The sequence below is a fragment of the Oncorhynchus tshawytscha genome, linkage group LG17 (genome assembly GCF_018296145.1).
Source record: "Oncorhynchus tshawytscha isolate Ot180627B linkage group LG17, Otsh_v2.0, whole genome shotgun sequence".
Lineage (NCBI taxonomy): Eukaryota > Metazoa > Chordata > Actinopteri > Salmoniformes > Salmonidae > Oncorhynchus > Oncorhynchus tshawytscha.
The window spans coordinates 4,508,151-4,528,832 of NC_056445.1; the positions used below are offsets into that span (position 1 = coordinate 4,508,151).

The window sequence follows — 20,682 nt, forward strand, 5'->3', positions numbered from 1 at the left end:
TCAGGTTTGTAGGCCTCCCTGCTCGCACACACTTTTTCAGTTGACGTGGGTCTAGGGTGTCAGGGATGATAGAGGTGATACGATCCTTGATTAGTCTCTCAAAGCACATCATTATGACAGAAGTGAGTGCTAAAGGGGCTATAGTCATTTAGTTTAGTTACCTTTGCTTTCTTGGGTACAGGAACAATGGTGGCCATCTTCAAGCATGCGGGGACAGCAGACTGGGATAAGGAGTGATTGAATATGTCCGTAAACACACCAGCCAGCTGGTCTGCGCATGCTTTGAGGACAAGGCTAGGGATGCTGTCTGTGCCAACAGCCTTGCTAGGGTTAACACGTTTAAATGTCTTACTCACGTCTGCCACAGAGAAGGAGAGCCCACAGTCCTTGGTAGCGGGCTGCGTCAGTGGCACTGTATTATCCTCAAAGAGGGCAAAGAGGGTGTTTTAGTTTGTCCGGAAGCAAGACGGTGTCCGTACATTGCTGGTTTTCTTTTTGTAGTTCATAATTGCCTGTAGACCCTGCCACATACATCTCGTGTCTGAGCCATTGAATTGTGACTCCACTTTGTCCCTGTACCGACATTTCACTTGTTTGATTGCCTTGCGGAGGGAATAACTACACTGTTTATATTCGGCCATATTCCCAGTTATCTTTCCATGGAATACATTGTGTATTCCGAGTCACCTTTCCATGGAATACATTGTGTTACAGTCCTGTTTCAGCTGGTATTTTCTGAGATATTGTGTAGAAACAATGGGTACTTTTGGGTATTTACTTTCTGTATTAAGAATTCAATGCAATGAGTTACAACCTAGTAATAGGCCAGCACAGAATTGATTATTTGGTCATTATTATGTAATCATAATTGTACCACGTAAGTTTGACTTTCTGGTGTTCAAGTCTCAGACAAGGTTACTCATGTTAATATTTTACAGGGTTACTCATCTCTCCTTCTCTGTCTCTACTGACAGGCGTAACCTGACCAAGCTCTCACTCATCTTCAGCCACATCCTGGCAGAGATCAAGGCCATCTTTCCTGGGGGTCAGTTCCAGGGTAACACATTCCGCATCACCAAAGCAGACGCCGGCGAATTCTGGAGGAGATTTTTTGGAGAAAAGTACGTTTCATCCTTATATTATTTTGTGGTTGTATGCAAGTTATCAGTTCAATGACATAAATAAAACATCAAAATCTCATCCACCATCAATGTGGTGTACCAATGGCAACAATTTTGTGACTGAAATTTTACCATTGGTTGTACCATTGGATTGGTTGTTTACACTAAAGGGTAAAAAAAATATGCTTTGAGCAAAATAGTGTTATTTAGACAACTTCAACTTCAACTCCACCCCCCACACTTGTGCTGTGTCATGACATACCTGGACCACCTTTTGAGATGTGCCTTTTGTGAAGTAAATCAGGTGCTAAATGAGGTGAAAAGGAGACTGGGTCCAGCGGTTCAGGAGAAGAATATGCGTAATGTAGTCAATATCATAAAAAAAATCTAAATGACATCAAAAGCATATTGCATGATCTGGTTGATTTTGAGTTCTGATATTTGCCAAGCGTGGTAAGGAGTACAGAAGTACCTCATCCTTGGGCGTTGTGTCCAATTTTTGCTGATGGTGGCACAGTGGGCCAACAGGTTGAACCCCCAACATTGCTGCTTGCAACTATATTTATTAGATGTGCTTGCTGAAGGCAACGTTTTCATTTTCGTCAAAAACAACTTTATATTGAACGAGTGCCTTTGATTTGACGGCCTGAACATGCACAGTTTGGCCCGAGAGGACAGTTAGATCCAATGACGTGTTTCTGCGCATGAGCTTAGCTAGCTAATGTCGCAATGACATCCCAACAAGCGTGAACGGGGATTTCTATTGGAGAAGCAGTTTCTGCATATCTTCATACTGTACTGTCTTTGGTATGACATTTGTCTACTTCTCTGCTATGCAGATCTGGAATCAGAACAAAATGATCTGCTACCAATCAAAGCTCCGTTTCGACTGCTGAATGACGAGACATGAGAGAGATGTTAGTTGGCGTGAGCTACCTACTTTTCGTCACTCAACTCCAACAAACAGCTGTAACTTTGATTGATAGCAGATCATTTTGTGGTCTAGGCCACCAGAGACTCTGGGTTCGAGCGCAGGCTCTGTCGCAGCCGGCCTCGACCGGGAGGTCCATGGGGCGACAATTGGCCGGTGGGGATATCCTCGTCTCATCGCGCACTAGCTCCTGTGGCATGCAGGGCGCAGTGCACGCTAACCAGGTCGCCAGGTGCACTGTGTTTCCTCTGACACATTGGTGTGGCTGGCTTCCGGGTTGGATGCGCTCTGTGTTAAAAAGCAGTGCAGTTTGGTTGGGTTGTGTTTCGGGGGGACGCATGGCTTTCGACCTTCGTCTCTCCCGAGCCCGTACGGGAGTTGTAGCGATGAGACAAGATAGTAACTACTAAAACAATTGGATAACTTCTAAAACAATTGGATACCATGAAATTGGGGTGAAAAGGGGGTAAAATGTAAAAAATATAAATAAATGTCAAAAAAGTTCTGCACCTGTCAAATGTGATCGACTGGTCGATCTCCAAGGCATTCCTAGTCGATCACCAAACATTTCAGTAAACAAACAAAAAAACGATAATGCCTTGCTTTCCTAGTTTTTTTGTTTCACACCGTTGGCGGTAGGTGCACTTGATTCAGCAGCCCTATAGGCCTACCCCTGGCCAATTATATAGCTAAGATATGCACCGTTTCCTCGAACCATAGACTTTAAAAAGAAGCCTTGAATGCATAGCAAAGTTGATACTGTGAGATTTCAAAAGTTTTCAAATTATGCCTAGAGAGAGAGTAAGTTCATGTTTAAGTTGTTATTTAGCACTGTCAACACTTTGTTCAACACTTGTATAAGGCATAAAAAGTTACTACAACCAGCATTGCAGCTGCAATGTAAACTAATCAAAAAAGAAACGTCCTCTCACTGTCAACTGTGTTTATTTTCAACAAACTTAACATGTGTAAATATTGGTATGAACATAAGATTCAACAACTGAGACAAACTGAACAAGTTCCACAGACATGTGACTAACAGAAATGTCATAATGTGTCCCTGAACAAAGGGGAGTGGTCAAAATCAAAGTAACAAAGAGTATCTGTTGTGGCCACCAGCTGCATTAAGTACTGCAGTGCATCTCCCCATGGACTGCACCAGATTTGCCAGTTCTTGCTGTGAGATGTTACCCCACTCTTCCACCAAGGCACCTGCAAGTTCCCGGACATTTCTGGGGGGAATGGTCCTAGCCCTCACCCTCCGATCCAACAGGTCCCAGACGTGCTCAATGGGATGGAGATCCGGGCTCTTCGCTGGCCATGGCAGAACACTGACATTCCTGTCTTGCAGGAAATCACACACAGAACAAGCAGTATGGCTGGTGGCATTGTCATGCTGGAGGGTCTTGTCAAGATGAGCCTGTAGGAAGGGTACCACATGAGGGAGGAGGATGTCTTCCCTGTAAGGCACATCGTTGAGATTGCCTGCAATGACAACAAGCTCAGTCCTATGATGCTGTGACACACCGCCCTAGACCATGATGGAGCCTCCACCTCCTAATCGATCCCGCTCCAGAGTACAGGCCTCGGTGTAACACTCATTCCTTCCGATAAACGTGAATCCGACCATCACCCCTGGTGAGACAAAACTGCAACTCCTCAGTGAAGAGGACTTTTTGCCAGTCCTGTCTGGTCCAGCGACGGTGGGTTTTTGCCCATAGGCGACGTTGTTGCCTGTGATGTTTGGTGAGAACCAGCCTTACAACAGGCCTACGAGCCCTCAGTTCAGCCTCTCTCAGCCTATTGCAGACAGTCAGAGCACTGATGGAGGAATTGTACGTTCCTGGTGTAACTCGAGAAGTTGTTGTTTCCATCCTGTACCTGTCCCGCAGGTGTGATGTTCGGATAAACCGATCCTGTGCAGGTGTTGTTACACGTGGTCTGCCACTGTGAGGATGATCAGCTGTCCGTCCAGTCTTGCAGTAGCGCTGTGTTAGGCATCTCACAGTATGGACATTGCAATTTATTGCCCTGGCCACATCTGCAGTCCTCATGCCTCCTTGCAGCATGCCTAAAGCACGTTCACGCAGATGAGCAGGGACCCTGGGCATCTTTCTTTGTGTTTTTCAGAGTCAGTAGAAAGGCCTCTTTAGTGTCCTAAGTTTTCATAACTGTGACCTTAATTGCCTACTGTCTGTAAGCTTTTAGTGTCTTAACAACCGTTCCACAGGTGCATGTTAATTAATTGTTTATGGTTCATTGAACAAGCATGGGAAACAGTGTTTAACCCCTTTACAATGAAGATCTGTGAAGTTATTTGGATTTTTACGAATGAGCTTTGAAAGACAGGGTCCTGAAAAAGGGAAGTTTCTTTTTTTGCTGAGTTTATACGGCAACGTGTTCCGATAAGCTTGCGTTGTTAGTGTTTTTATTAATATTGAGGCAGAGATAATCAAATCAAAGTTTGTCACGTGCACCGAATACAACAATGAAATGCTTACTTACAGGCTCTAACCAATTGTGTAAAAAAGGTATTCGGTGAACAATAGGTAAGTAAATAAATAAAACAGTAAAAGACAGGCTATATACCTTAGCGAGGCTACATACAGATAATGCAGTGCAACTGGAATTTTGCCATCAGCTAGAAGACTGTGTCCCCTTTTCTTAGTGGAGAGCGGGAGAGCGGAGGGACGGTGAGAGGCAGCCTGTTATCTATTACAAGTGTGATCGTATACCGTTTAAAAATATATATAATTTCAAAATGAGAAAAAACGCATTGGTAGGGCAAATCAAGCACAGCTAATATGCTCTGATAATGTATTGGGCTTATAGCCAATGGCACAAACCTTGTTGCTACAGAACTGTTTTTAATTGGTTAATGTTTCATAGGCATTGTTTTTTTTAAGTCAGGTAAAAATATATTTTGACTCAGAAAGTGATCTTATACCATAGGGCGGCGCACAATTGGCCCAGCGTCGTCCGGGTTAGGGGAGGGTTTGGCTTGGCGGGGGGCTTTACAAGTAGGCCGTCATTGTAAATAAGAATTTGTTCTTAACTGACTTGCCTAGTTAAATAAAAAGTTACATTTATTTATATCCTCTATTTTCACTACTTAAGCTAGCAACTCCAAACCAATGTTAAGATGTTCAGACTGACCTTAGATTTTTTTGTCAAAATATTTTGAATACTATATATACACTTTTTGAACTATAACCATTTAAAAAGTGTATAAAATGTCTTAGAATCTTTATTCTTGAACCGTTCAAGCTACAAGCACCAAACCGACTTTTACAAGTTCAGGCTATCCTAACAAAAATGTTTTTTAAAACTTGTATCAATTATAACTATATACAAGATAACCCACCAACAGTAACTCCACTGCTCTCCAAATCAGTGATGCCAACAAGATTTAGGAACTTCAGACTACCCTGGCAACTTATTTTTCAAACAGCACCTAGCAACAAATTTAGCTACTTTTAGAAATGTATTTGGAACTTTTAGCATCTTTTGAAAAGTGCCTCAAATGCTAAAATGCACGCAATTTCCCTCTAAATGACACAAAAATTATGTTCTCTGTCACACACTCAGTCACAACACATGTGCCTGGCTGCAAAAATTCGTTGTGAGTGACGTCAGCAGCAGGTGCTCAGCTCGTGCACAGACAGCAGCAGGCCAGCAGCAATTTCAGCAAATTGCAAAGCATTGTTGGCTGACTGCAGCAGCAGTACGGGTTCGACAAGCCAAACCCAATGAATATAGTTGCTCACGAATGTTTGATCTTGAACAGAATTTACAACATCAATCAACACGTCTCAGTCAAAATTGTACAGCCAGATGTACAGAAAAGAGTGGGAGTCTGTACCTGAACAAATGTCAAATCATATTTTTTGCCAAGCTGGCCAATCAATTTGATTAACGTTATTGTGTATTTATACTTTTTGAACTACAATAATATTTAAATTAGCTCCCAATGCATTTCAGTAGCAAAAAAAGGCCCCTAGGCTTGGTTAAATTAAAAAAAAAAAAATTGATAATCTATAGCCATCTTGTAATGGCCGTTGGTGGAAGAAGGTGAGGACCAAAGCGCAGCACGTGTTCGTCATTTATTAAATAAAACTGAACACTAAATACAAAGTAACAACCGAAACAGCTCCGTCAGGTACAAAACAGAAAGCAACTACCCACAAAACCCATGTGGGCAAGAGCTACCTAAGTATGGTTCTCGATCAGAGACAACCATAGACAGTTGTCCCTGATTGAGAACCATACCCGGCCAAAAACAAAGAAATACAAAAACATAGAAAAAGGAACATAGAATGCCCACCCTAGTCACACCCTGGCCTAACCAAAATAGAGAATAAAAGCCTCTCTATGGCCAGGGCGTGACACATCTCCTCTTTCACCAAACAAACGTTGAGATGTTCAAACTGACCCAATTTAGATTGCTTGCATTCAGAATTTTGATAACATTTATTTGTTTTTAAGTATAACCATTTTAAATGTTCATAAAAGCTCCATTGTTTTGAATGGGAAGTTTTTCAATTTGCTACTGCTCTACACCGTTCAAGCTATTAACACCAAATCAACGTTGACATGTTCAGTTTGACCCAGCTCAGAGTGCTATTAAACAGATTTATAATACTATTTATACTTTTTTAACAATTACCATTTAACATTTGCATAAATTAACATGGGTTAAACTTAATTTTATACATTAGTATAAATTAGCGTAAAATTACCCACCAATAGTAACTATTGAATCGTTCAAGCTTGAGACACCAAACCAACTTTAACCTGTTCAGGCTATCCTCACTTCAAATTCTTCAAAACCTTTATAAAAGTTGAACAGTGGTAATTATCATAAATTAGTATAAAAATTCCTGGTTTCAATACCAAAAATAAGAACAAAGTGGTAGACATTTTATATGTGACTGCTCTTTGAACATTTCAGCTACAAACATTAAAACAACATAAAAAAATTTAAACTTTTCAAACCATAAATACTTTAAAACAACACACTAAATTTTTTTCAGGAAATTCACTTTTCTAGTTTGATTAGCTTTTGTTTAGCCAATTAATCTAGAATGTGTATCAAAATGCCTTGGACATGGTCAGTAAGGCCATGATGTGTTTGGTGTACTACAAAGAAGTGTCTTGGTTAGTAGTGATGATGTGCTTAGTGTGCTGGGTGCAAATCAAATCAGAGTTTATTTGTTGCATACACGGAGTAGCAGATGTTAAAGCAGGTGCAGTGAAATGCTTTTGTTTCTAGCTCCAGTAGTGCCGTAAATGTCTAACAATACAGTATATATAGTATATATAGTATTTACATATGAAGTGAGTAATCAATTAGTAAAATTTTTCAGAGATCAAATTACATTTTAGCAGAACAATCTAGCATTGTTTACGGTGAGGAAGCCGGCTAATAACAGATTAACAGTCTGATCGCCTGGAGATAGAAGCTGTTTTTCATTCTCTCTGTCCCAGCTTTGATGCTTAGTACACAAGAGGGTGCCAAAAAACACATAAGAAGCCGATTGAGCGTCTTTTAACGAGAATGCTAACAAAATGAACACATGTAATAACAAATTTCCATGGAGGCTGCTAGCTAAATATGCTAACAAGTGCATAGGAAAAAATAAAAAAATGAGGAAAAAAATGAAAGGAAATCAAAAGATAGCAGTGGCAGCTGTACAGATAACTCATCCAAAGGGCTTTGACTTCTCAAACATAGTAGAAAGCCAACACAATATGATGCCCCGTCATTAATTCAGCCACTTACTTAGATAACTAACAAGTTAAACTTAGGGGTCGTGTTAGTGCAGAATTCTTTGTTTTTCACGCAGGATAAAAAGATAAAACGCATGATAAATATCTTGCTGCTTCAATGCTTCTTATTGTAATTTCTGCTCGGCATCAGACAAATTCTGTGCTTCAGTTGCACTTCTCTACTCGGATGAGAATTCACGAACGGGCATTCAATCAGCAGACAGTAATCTGACTGATGTGTAGCTACTTTTGTTGGTGTAGCCAGCCTGCTTTTCTCTGGTAAAATGCAAGATTATACCCTGATGAAGACAGCTTGTCTGTCGAAACGTTGGATATAACTTTTTTGCATCTGTGCTTCTAGGGTATGCGGCTCTCCTTTATTTTTCAAAATGCAAGATTAACTTTAAGAAAAACATTAGGAAATGTAGCTGGCTACCTTCTGTCTAAGATTAACATAAATATTATGGCTACGCATAGGTTTTGCAGAAATACCTTGCTTTTTCATTGTAAGTTCATTTAGCCTACTTGTGTGGCTGCCAGCCAAATATTTTGCACTTGTCATCTAATGAAAATGAAGCTATTTTCTGCCAAATGTGTTGCACTAATGTGTTTTCTGTGCAGGAAAACTATAGGTGTACGTCCCTGATCAATCTATTGAATATAAAACACTACCCCTGTCGATACACATCTGGAAAGCTCCCACTTTCTCCAGCTATTTACAAACAAACATGTGATTGGTTAAACTGTTCTGGGGAACTACGGTAAGCTTCATGACACCAGGTACTGTAGATGTCCTGGAGGGCAGGCAGTGTGCCCCCAGTGATGCGTTGGGCCAACCGCACCACCTTCTGGAGAGCCCTGCGTTTGCGGGCAGTGATACAGCCGACAGAATGCTCTCGATGGTGCATCTGGAGAAGTTTATGAGGATCTTAGGGGCCAAGCCGTTATACCTTCTTCACCACGGTGTCAGTGTGGAGGGACCATTTCAGGTCCTTAGTGATGTGAAGTTCTTTACCCTCTGAACTTAAAGCTTTTGGTCAATGTGGATCTGGGCATGCTCTCTCTGCTGTCTCCTGTAGTCCACAATCAGCTCCTTTGTGATTGAGTTGGAAACTTGCATAGCCAAGCAATCATGGGTGAACAGGGAGTACAAGAAGGGGCTGAGCATGCACCCCTGTGGGGCCCCCGTGTTGAGGATCAGCGTGGGCTACCTTCATCACCTGGGGTCGGCCCGTCAGGAGGTCTAGGACCCAGTTGCACATGAAGGGGTTGAAATCTAGGGCTCTGAGCTTAGAGATGAGCTGTGAGGGCACTATGGTGTTGAAGGCTGAGCTGTAGTCGATTAACAGTATTCTCACATAGGTATTCTTCTTGTTCAGGTAGGATAGGGCAGTGTGAAATGCAATGGCGATTGCGTCGTCCATGGATCTGTTGAGGCAGTATGCAAATTGTAGTGTATCTAGCGTGTTTGGTAAGGTGGCGGTGATTGGGTCCTTAACTAGCCTCTCAAAGTACTTCATGACAGAAGTGAGTGCTATGGGGAGATAGTCATTTACCCTGAACAAATATATAAACATAACATGTAAAAGGGTTGGTCCCATGTTTCATGAGCTGAAATAAAATATCCCAGAAATGTTGCCTTCTCTCAAATATTGTTAGTGAGCATTACTCCTATGCCAAGATAATCCATCCACCTGACAGGTGTAGCATTTCAAGAAGCTGATTAAACAGCATGATCATTACATAGGTGCATCTTGTGCTGGGGACAATAAAAGGCCACTCTAAAATATGCAGTTTTGTCACACAACACAATCACGTACTCGCTGATGTACTCACGTGACAACATTCCACAGACCACAATCAACAGCCTGATCAACTTTATGCGAAGGAGATGTGTTACGCTGCATTAGGCAAATGGCGATCACCCCAGTTACTGACTGGTTTTCTGATCCACGCCCCTACTTTTTTTTATTTTTTACGATATCTGTGACCAGGTATCTTTAAGGTATTAAATCCATAGATTAGGGCCTAATTAATTTATTTCAACTGACTGATTTACTTATATGAACTGTAACTCAGTAAAATCTTTGAAAGTGTTGCATGTTGTGTTTATAGTTTTGTTCAGTGTGGTTTAGTATATTCACTTTGGTACAGGAACAATGGAGGATGTCTTAAAGCAAGTGTGAACAACTGAATGGGGTGGGGAGAGATTGAATATGTCCATAAACACCCGCTGTTCTGCACATGCTCTGAGGACGCGGCTTGGGATGCCGTCTGGGTCGGCAGCCTTGCGAGGATTAACACGCTTGAATGTCTTAATCACGGCGGCCATGGAGATTGGGAGCACACAGTCCTCATGAGTGGCGGGGGCCCAAGTCGGCGGCTAAGTGTTGTTTTCCTTGAAGCAGGCGAAGAAGGTGATTAGCTTTTCCAGGAGTGAAGCATCGATGTCTCTGACGTGGGCCTTCCCCAAACTGTTGGCACAAAGATGGAAGCACAGAATCATCTGGAATGTCATTGTATGCTGTATGCTGGCCTAGGCTGTACCATTAAAAACAGCCCCAGACCATTACTCCTCCTCCACTAAACTTTACAGTTGGCACTATGCATTGGGGCAGGTAGCGTTCTCCTGAAATCCGCAAAACACAGATTCGTCCGTTACCAGGTGATGAAGCGTGGTTCATCACTCCAGAGAAAGCGTTTCCACTTTCCGGAGTCCAATGACAACAAGCTTTACAGCCGACGCGTGGCATTGCGCATGGTGATCTTAGGCTTGTGTGTGGCAGCTCAGCCATGGAAACCAGTTTCATGAAGCTCCAGACAAGCAGTTCTTGTGCTGACATTGCTTCCAGAGGCAGTTTGGACCTCGGTATTGAGTGTTGCAACCATGCACAATTTTTACACGCTACGCGCTTCAGCATTCGACAATCCCATTCTGTGAGCTTGTGTGGCCTACCACTTCGCAGCTGAGCCGTTTTTGCTCCTACATGGTTCCAACTTCATAATATCAGCACCTACAGTTGACCGCAGCAGCTCTAGCAAGGCAAAATGTTTTATGAACTGATATGTTGGAAAGGTGGCATCCTATGACCAGGGTTGGGTAGGTTACTTTCTAAATGTAATCTGTTACAGTTACCTGTCCAAAATAGTAATCAGTAATCAGTAATGTAATCTGATTACATTCAGTTACTTTTAGATTACTTTCTCCTTAAGAGGCAGTTGAAGAAGGCAAAAATGTATGTTATCAATTGAACGACATCTATTGCAGGACAAATCAATGTTAAAGTTTACATAGCTGGCCATATATGGATGTTCAATTTTACTTTATGGGTTGGTTATGTAGGCATCTTCTAACCCATCGCTTTATACTTCATATAATAATACGATTAAATGATATCTTTACATTCAAAACCAAAGTGATTTTGTTGTCATGGACTGCTGATTATGCTCATTGATTCGAGTCTAAAAAAATACATGCTGCCCTCATGGAATGGCTTGCTTTGAGCACTAATGAAAAGTGCTATTTACATGTGAAAAATGAATGCCATATGCTGCATTTGCTAAAGGCCTATTGTTTACCTTTTTGTTGGCGACACTTTGATATATTGATAATATGCAGCTGTTTAAAGGGCAAATCCACAGATGAAACAATAACAAAATGGATGCCCCTCCTCTGTTTTGGTAAAAAGCGGAGGGATGGGCCTGGAGAAATGTAACCACTCAGAAACCGAGCTATGGATGCAAGGACTGACCATCCATGATATCAAAATGATTGTTTTAACCATGTTATGAGGCTATACATTGTTTGTTTACATTTATAATGTTTACAAATATTAGAGAAAAACAAGCTTCTATTTTGGGTTCTCATGGAGTGTGACAGTTGAACTAAGCTCATGAGGAATTTATATTCTTCAAGAATCAATGGATATATATATATATATATATATATATATATAAAGTCCAAAAATGGATGTAGCAACTACAGATTGCCCCTTTAAGTCTATCGAAAGTGTCTGAGTGTGAGCATGTGTCAATTAGGCCTATTGATTAAAAAAAATGTATCACCATGAATTAGATTCAGAAATTAAAGCCCCACTTTTATTCTATAGGTTGGGATCCGCACTATGGAGCTGTTGCAAGAGCGCATTTTTCACTTGTTGTCCACTAGTTTCAAAAACTATGACTGATAGGCAGCTTAAACTTCTTGAATTCAACCATTATTGGGTTCAAATACACATTTAGATTTGTGAACAGCCATCCACAACAACCACAATCCGTAAGGCGCAAATAGCTAAATGAGAGAGCAGCAGTGGGATTCACATCAATGCGCTATGTAGATACTAATAAGTGATATCCGTATCGCCGTAGACTACACCACTGCTGTCATCCTTACCTCCAAGCGTTTAGTCAAGTTGGATAATCTTTGGATGCCGACAGCAGTCGCACCATTGGAAGACATAGCTTGGACTGTAGCCTACAAAAGCCTATTCCTGCTCTTTTCCCGCGATCTATCAAACACATTTAGTGTGTCATCATAGTGGTCTCTGACTTGTGGTCAGACTCGCTCAGGTGGAACAAACTTAAACTTGCGCCTTTTTTCAATGATGATTTCAATGTCATTGAGAAAATAAGTGTCAATTACCAGAAACTGAATTTATAAGTAATCCTCAAAGTAATCATCTAGTTTTTCAGAAGTATCTGTAATGTGATTACAATATTTTGTGCTGGTAACATAACAGATTAGAGTTACCGTTTTTTTGTAATCCATTACATGTTGTTGTTCCCCAACCCTGCCTATGACGATGCCAAGTTAAAAGTCACTGAGCTCTTCAGTAAGGCAATTATACTACTAACGTTTGTACACACCTACTCATTCCAGGGGTTTTCTTTATTTTTTTCAATTTTCTACATTGTAGAATAATAGTGAAGACATCAAAACTATGAAATAACACATATGGAATCATGTAGTAACCAAAAAAGTACAAATCTAAATATATTTGATATTTGAGATTTGTCAAAGTAGCCACCCTTTGCCTTGATGACATTTGTGCACACTCTTGGCATTCTCTCAACCAGCTTCATGAGGTAGTCACCTGGAATGCATTTCAATTAACAGGTGTGCCTTGTTGAAAGTTCATTTGTAGAATGTCTTTACTTCTTAATGCTTTTGAGTTAATCAGTTGTGTTCTGACAAGGTAGGTGTGGTATACAGAAGATAGCCCTATTTGGTAAAAGATAAAGCCCATATTATGGCAAGAACAGCTACCATAAGCAAAGAGAAACGATAGTCCATCATTACTTTAAGACATGAAGGAAAGTCAATCCGGAAAATTTCAAGAACTTGTGAAAGTTTCTTCAAGTGCAGTCCCTACAATGAAACTGGCTCTAATTAAGAATGCCACAGGACAGGAAGACCCAGAGTTACCTCAGCTGCAGAGGATAAGTTACCAGCCTCAGATTGCAGCCCAAATAAATGCTTCACAGAGTTCAAGTAACAGCCAGGTGTCAACATGAACTGTTCGGAGGAGACTGCGTGAATCAGACCTTCATGGTCGAATTGCTGCAAAGAAACCATTAATAAAGGACATCAATAAGAAGAAGAGACTTGCCAAGAAACACGAGCAATGGACATTATACCAGTGGAAATCTGTCCTTTGGTCTGATGAGTCCAAATTCGCAATTTTTGGTTCCAAACGTCTTGTCTTTGTGAGACGCAAAGTAGGTGAACGGATGATCTCCGCATTTGTGGTTCCCATCGTGAAGCATGGAGGAGGTGGTGTGATGGTGTGGGGGTGCTTTGCTGGTGACACTGTCAGGGATTTATTTGTAATTGAAGGCACACTTAACCAGCATGGCTACCACAGCATTCTGCAGCGATGCACCATCCCATCTGGTTTGTGCTTAGTTGGACTATCATTTGTTTTTCAACAGGGCAATGACCCAACACACCTCCAGGCTGTGTAAGGACTATTTTACCAAGAAGGAGAGTGATTGAGTGCTGCATCAGATGACCTGGCCTCCACAATCACCCGACCTCAACCCTATTGAGATGGTTTGGGATGAGTTGGACTGCGGAGTGAAGGAAAAGTAGCCAACAAGTGCTCAGCATATGTGGGTCCGCCTTTGGTTTTTGTGGTGATTGTGGTGCTGAAATTGTAAATTATATTTTTGTTTGTTTTTATTGTGATTGGGAAAATATTTATGAAGTGTTGTCCTCGGGGCCCCATTGAAAATGAGACCCTGGTCTCAATGGGTTCCCCTGAATAAATAAAGGTACAAAAATAAAAATGTGCCTGTGAGCCTGCTGTTCATGTAAATTGAGGTTTACAGTAGTATTGACTTGGTTTTAAATGAAACTCTCATGTTTAATGATATAATGCCCTAATGTATGTATTCTCGGCAGTCTGAAAATAGTCTACATCTACAATAAAGTTGTGTTAGTTTCTAAAACAGTCATATGCAGACACAGTAATGTCTGCCCCCACACGCACACCCACATGCACCCCCTAAGAAAACACTGACTGTGGAGAAGTACTCATGAAGTATGAGTCAAAGAAGAAAAAGAACAAAGAGGGTAAATCACCCAAATCTACGATGATGGTTTCACTGTGTACAGTCCCAGTACATAGATAATATGTTACCATACCATTTCCACCTCCCAAACAAATTCCACTTGGAAGAAAAAAGGAAGCAGGTCAACAAATTTGGCCAGTGGCCTTTGGTGTTGTTTTTAAAGGTTTTTATATCAATATCAAATCAATTTAGGACCTTACTATAATAGATTTCCATTAAAATGGGCAAAAATAGCTTTTGAGCTAATAACTATTTTTCAAGCAAGAATTTTAATAGGACTCTGGGAGTGTCCTGCTGAAAAGTGAATTTGTCTCCCAGTGTCTGTTAGAAGGCAGACTGAACCTGGTTTTCCTCTAGGGTGTTGCCAGTGCTTAGCTCTATTCCTTTTCTTTTTATCCTTAAAAACTCCCTAGTCCTTGCCGATGACAAGCATATACATAACATGATGCAGCCACCACCATGCATGAAAATATGAAGAGTGCTAGTCAATGATGTGTTGTGTTGGATTTGCCCCAAACATAATGGTTTATATTCAGCACAAAAAGGTCATTTATTTGCCTTATTTGTATTCTGTACAGGCTTCTTTCTGTGCACTCTGTCATTTAGGTTTATATTGTGGAGTAACTACAATGTTGTTGATCCATCCTCAGTTTTCTCCTATTTCAGTCGTTTAACTCTAACTGGTTTAATATGACTATTGGCCTAATGTTGAAATCCCTGAGCGCTTTCCTCCCTTTCCGTCAACTGAGTTAGGAAGAACATCTGTACCTTTGTAGTGACTGGGTGTATTGATACACCATCCAAAATCTAATTAGTAACTTCAACATGCTCAAAGGGATATGCAGTGTCTGCTTTTTACCCATCTACCAATGGGTGTCCTTCTTTGTGAGGCATAGGAAAACCTCACTGGTATTTATTGTTGAATCTGTGCTTGAAATTCACTGCTCGACTGAGGGACCTTACACATAATTTTATGTGTGGGGTACAGAGATGGGGTAGTCATTCAAAAATCATGTTAAATACCATTATTGCACACATAATTAGTCCATACAACTTATTACGTGACTTGTTAAGCAAATGTTTACTCCTGAAGTTTAGGCTTACCATAAGAAAGGGGTGGTATAGTCATTGACTCAAGACATTACATATTTTCATTTTTAAAATTAATTTTTAAACATTTCTAAAAACATAATTCCACTTTGACATGATGGGGTATTGTGTGTAGATCAGTGACACAACATCTAAATTAAATCAATTTTAAATTCAGGCTGTAATGCAACAAAATATGGAAAAAGTCAAATGGTGTGGATACTTTCTGAAGGCAGTACAGTAAACTTAATTACTTCCACATAGCAGGGCCTTGTGTAGGGTGATTTGCCAAATGTGACATAATCCACTATGTCATCATATCCCAAAAATACTGCTTTATGACAAGTGAAATGTGATGCTGATGGTGACATATGTTACCTAGCTTTATTTAGAAGTTTTCCCAGGGAACCTTGACTGAATGAAACCCAGAGTATTCAAAGGCATGGGGTTTCATCATCTTAGTGTCCCTCAAAAGCCTGCATGGACTGACTGTGTCACTCAGTGGGTGCCACTCATTTTGAAAATGACACCTGTGATCATAAACATCAGGAAAGACTCCTGGTGACAATTCTGTTGTGACTTTCCCCAATGGCTGCAGCTATCCCTGGCTTAAATATACAGTGGGGCAAAAAAGTATTTAGTTTGCAACCAATTGTGCGAGTTCTCCCACTTAAAAAGATGAGAGGTACACTTCAACTATGACAGACAAAATGAGAAAAAAAATCCAGAAAATCACATTGTAGGATTTTTAATGAATTTATTTGCAAATTATGGTGGAAAATAAGTATTTACTCGTGACAAAAGGCTCAGTATAGGTGTGATGTTGTCTTGTTAGCTTCCAATTCCCCTAAAGGGGCCAACCACCAAAACCTCCCTTGAGGGTTGTTTAGGGTGTATTGTGAACTATCTTTCCATGCTCACACAACTCTGTATCTATTACACTGAGTTATTTGTCTTGTGACAGGAAGTGCACCTTTCTGTCTGTCTCACAGCACGCAGCCGTTTTACCTCACAATTTTGGTTTTGGTTCCCCTTGTTTTATTGCTGGCTGATTTAGAAAGGTCATAGGTGACTGCCGTTTTTCCATTATGTTGTTCTAAAGTGACAGCCATAGTGTTCAGCACGCCAAATTTTACTGTTAGTTTTTTAGGATGACAACATTCCTCCCGTTTTGTTTTTGTTAAGCAGTGAGGGGTGGTGCTGGAGAAATAAAATCACTCAAATTCATTGGTGGAGCTTTGGATGCAAGGGCTGACTCTATATTTGAAGCTATACACTGTTTGTATAATTCAAACAAGCTTGGGTTGTGATGGAGCAAGGCAGTTGAACTAAAGCTTGTGAGGCATTTATTTACCAGTTCTTTTCTTCAAGAATCAATATCTATACTATTAATTTAAAACTTTAATAAAAATGGATGATCAAGCCCGTTTAATGAGGTTTATTATGGTCAGGGGTGAAAGTAGATTTAATTTCTTAAAGGTATGGGACACCCAAGTGTGTGCATGCAGTTTTTTATACTACAAAAATGACAGGGTAGCCTATTCTGCTGACACTGACAAACAGATCAATAAAAACGATGATCCATATATTTGGCTTATGAAAAGGTGAGACACAAATACAATATGACGTCCATCTAACCTGGAGGAGGAAATGATTGTCCAAAAACAAACAAAACTGGCACTGACCCAATGACAAAAACGGTGAATATGCACACCCACCAGGGATATGGTCGATGTTCTCCGCTGGTTTTAGTCATTTTGATTACTCAAAGAAATATTGGAGTCTTTTCATTTTCATCTCTTTACAGCAATAGCTATTCACTTTCCAAACTGTTTTTCCACGATTGTCAAAAAAATAAATGGTGATATGCCTGGCTGGGACTCTCTGCTTTTCACTGACAGTCGCAACAATCGTGTATTTGGTATTTGCTGTGCGCTACCTAAATTGTGGGTCCTTCCGACTGTAGGTTTAAAACAATTTTCTTTTTAAGAAGCTAATGATCCTCTGTAGCCAAATCATGCTTTCTGGTGTAGTAGCCTATTTTGAATGATTGTATTTATTTCAAGATTTCAAGTTTTCAAAACAATCGGTAATCGTCATTTTTGGACACTGATCATTGCGGATTGCATTGAACTCCACGAGGAGACTGCTGTACAGGCTGACTACCTGTTTATGCGAGTGCAGCAAGGAGCCAAGGTAAGGTGCTAGCTAGCATTAAACGTATCTTATAAGAAACAATCAATCTTAACATAATCACTAGTTAACTACACATGGTTGATGATATTACTAGTTTATCTAGCTTGTCCTGCGTTGCATATAATCGATGCGGTGCCCGTTAATTTATCATTGAATCATAGCCTACTTCCCCAAACGGGTGATTTAACAAGTGCATTCGCGAAAAAAGCACTGTCGGTCCACCACTGTGTACCTAACCATAAACATCAACGTCTTTCTTAAAATCAATACACAAGTATATATTTTAAACCTGCATATTTAGTTAATATTGCCTGCTAACATGAATTTCTTTTAACTAGGGAAATTGTGTCACTTCTCTTGCGTTCTGTGCAACAGAGTCAGGGTATATGCAGCAGTTTGGGCCGCCTGGCTCGTTGCGAACTGTGAAGACTATTTCTTCCTAACAAAGACAGCCAACTTCGCCAAATGGGGGATGATTTAACAAAAGCGCATTTGCGAATAAAGCATAATCTTTGCACGAATGTACCTAACCATAAACATCAATGCCTTTCTTAAAATCAATACACAGAACTATATATTTTTAAATCTGCATATTTAGTTAAAATAAATTCATGTTAGCAGGCAATATTAAACTAGGGAAATTGTGTCACTTCTCTTTCATTCATTGCACGCAGAGTCAGGTTATATGCAACAGTTTGGGCCGTCTGTCTCGTTGCGAACTAATTTGCCAGAATTTTACGTAATTATGACATAACATTGAAGGTTGTGCAGTGTAAAACTGAGGATGGATCAACAACATTGGAGTTACTCCACAATACCAACCTAAATGACAGAGTGAAAAGAAGGAAGCCTGTACAGATTACAAATATTCCAAAACATGCATCCTGTTTGCAACAAGGCACTAAAGTAATACTACAAAAAATGTGGCAAAGCAATTAACTTTTTGTCCTGAATGCAAAGTGTTATGTTTGGTGCAAATCCAATTCAACAAATTACTGAGAACCACTCTCCATACTTTCAGCATAGTGGGGGCTGCACCATGTTATGGGTATGCTTGTAATAGTTAAGGACTGGGAAGTTTTTCAGGATAAAAAAGGAACGGAATGGAGCTAAGCACAGGCAAAATCCTAGAGGAAAACCTGGTTCAGTCTGCTTTACATGTAACGATTCTCGTTGGTGGAAGAAGGAGTAGACCAAAGCGCAGCGTGGTACGTGTTCATGATGCCTTTAATAAACTGAACACCGAATACAAATGACCAAAAGAATAAAGGAAAACCGAAACAGTCCCGTATGGTGAAAACACAGAAACGGAAAATAATTAACCACAACTCAAAATGGTAAAACAGGCTACCTAAGTATGGCTCTCAATCAGAGACAACTATAGACAGCTGCTTCTGATTGAGAACCATACCAGACAAACACATAGAAAAAGAAAACCTAGACCTACAACATAGAATACCCACCCACATCACACCCACATACAAAGCAATCTACGGTCAGGGCGTGACATTACACCAGACACTGGGAGATGAATTCACCTTTCAGCAGGACAATAACCTAAAACACAAGGTCAGATCTACACTGGAATTGCTTACCAAGAAAACATGAATGTGGCCGAGTTACAGTTTTGACTTAGATCTATTAGAAAATCTAGCGCAAGAGCTGAGCATGTTTGTCTAGCAATGATCAACAACCAATTTGACAGAGCTTGAAGAATTTTTAAATTAATAAATTGCAAATGTTATACAATCCAGGTGTGAAAAACTCAGAGAAAGACTCACAGCTGTAATCGCTGCCAAAGGTGCTTATACAAAGTATTGACTCAGGGGTGTGAAGACATATTTCTGTATTTCATTTTCAATACATTATCAAAAATGTCTAAAAACATGTTTGCGCTTTGTCATTATGGGGTATTGTGTGTAGATGAGTGGGAAAATGTAATATATTTAATCCATTTTGAATTCAGGGTGTAACATAACAAAATGTGGAATAAGTCAAGTAGGATGAATACTTTCTGAAGGCACTGCACATAGCATGAAAAGCTCTGTCTTTATTGTGATATTCCACAGAAGGTTATTGCTATCAGTAAAACCTAGAAAACCCCATTTCTTATTATGAGCTACCACTCGGTTTATTTTGGTGACTTTAGACTGTTGTTTAGCTCCACTGACTTTTGATTTGTGGTCTGGTTGTGCCCTCCAGGACCATTGTGCCTTGGAAAGTGTTCCGACAGTGCCTTCACGAAGTGCATCACATCAGCTCTAGCCTGGAGGCCATGGCCCTTAAGTCCACCATCGACCTCACCTGCAACGACTACATATCTGTCTTTGAGTTCGACATCTTCACCAGGCTGTTCCAGGTAAATTTCACTTTGTTAATTTTCTCGTGCTTTTTTAATACATTTTTCCCCTCCCATGTTCTTTCTCTTTTAGTAGAATTCGGAATGATCCTCCCCCTTTCCTCCTCCTCGGGTTACCCAAATAACATAAATAGACTGTCATAGCTATCTGAGAAAGATGAAAACTGAAACGAGGGTTCACTCCACACTCGCCTCCCCCACCCCATTTCATAAAGCAAGACAATAATGTATATAGATCAAAGCGACAAGCTGGAGGGGTTCAGAGAAACAATGTAGGGCCAATTGTATGCCGCCCTTTGGGACTCTCGGTCATGGCCAGTTGATGACACAGCCTCAAATCATCAAATCAAATGTTACTGGTCATAAACACATGTTTAGCAGATGTTATTGCGGGTGTAGTGAAATGCTTGTGTGTCTAGCTCCAGCAGTCTAAAAATATCTAACAAGTAATATCTAAAAATCTCACAACAATACACACAATACACACACATTTCGAGTAAAGGAATGGAGTTAAGAATCTATAAATATTTGGACGAGCAATGTCAGAGCGGCATAGACTAAGATAGAATAGAATAAAATATATACATATGAGATGAGTAGTGTAAAATATGTAAACATTATTAAAGTGACTAGTGTTCCAATTA

At 40.3% G+C, this 20,682-nt stretch overlaps 1 protein-coding gene across 3 annotated transcripts in view; it reads left to right on the top strand.

Annotated features, from left to right (window-relative positions):
* cblb (Cbl proto-oncogene B, E3 ubiquitin protein ligase) overlaps positions 1-20,682 on the top strand; it is a 158,911-nt gene that overhangs the window by 53,903 nt on the left and 84,326 nt on the right. For all 3 annotated transcript variants that reach the window (XR_002948389.2, XM_024376769.2, XM_024376768.2), the window contains 2 exons: positions 975-1,121; positions 19,882-20,038. Coding sequence is in view for 2 of the 3 variants with exons in the window: in XM_024376769.2 (XP_024232537.1) it covers positions 975-1,121; positions 19,882-20,038 (304 nt within the window). In the remaining variant the exon portion in view is untranslated. The remainder of the gene's footprint in view (positions 1-974; positions 1,122-19,881; positions 20,039-20,682) is intronic.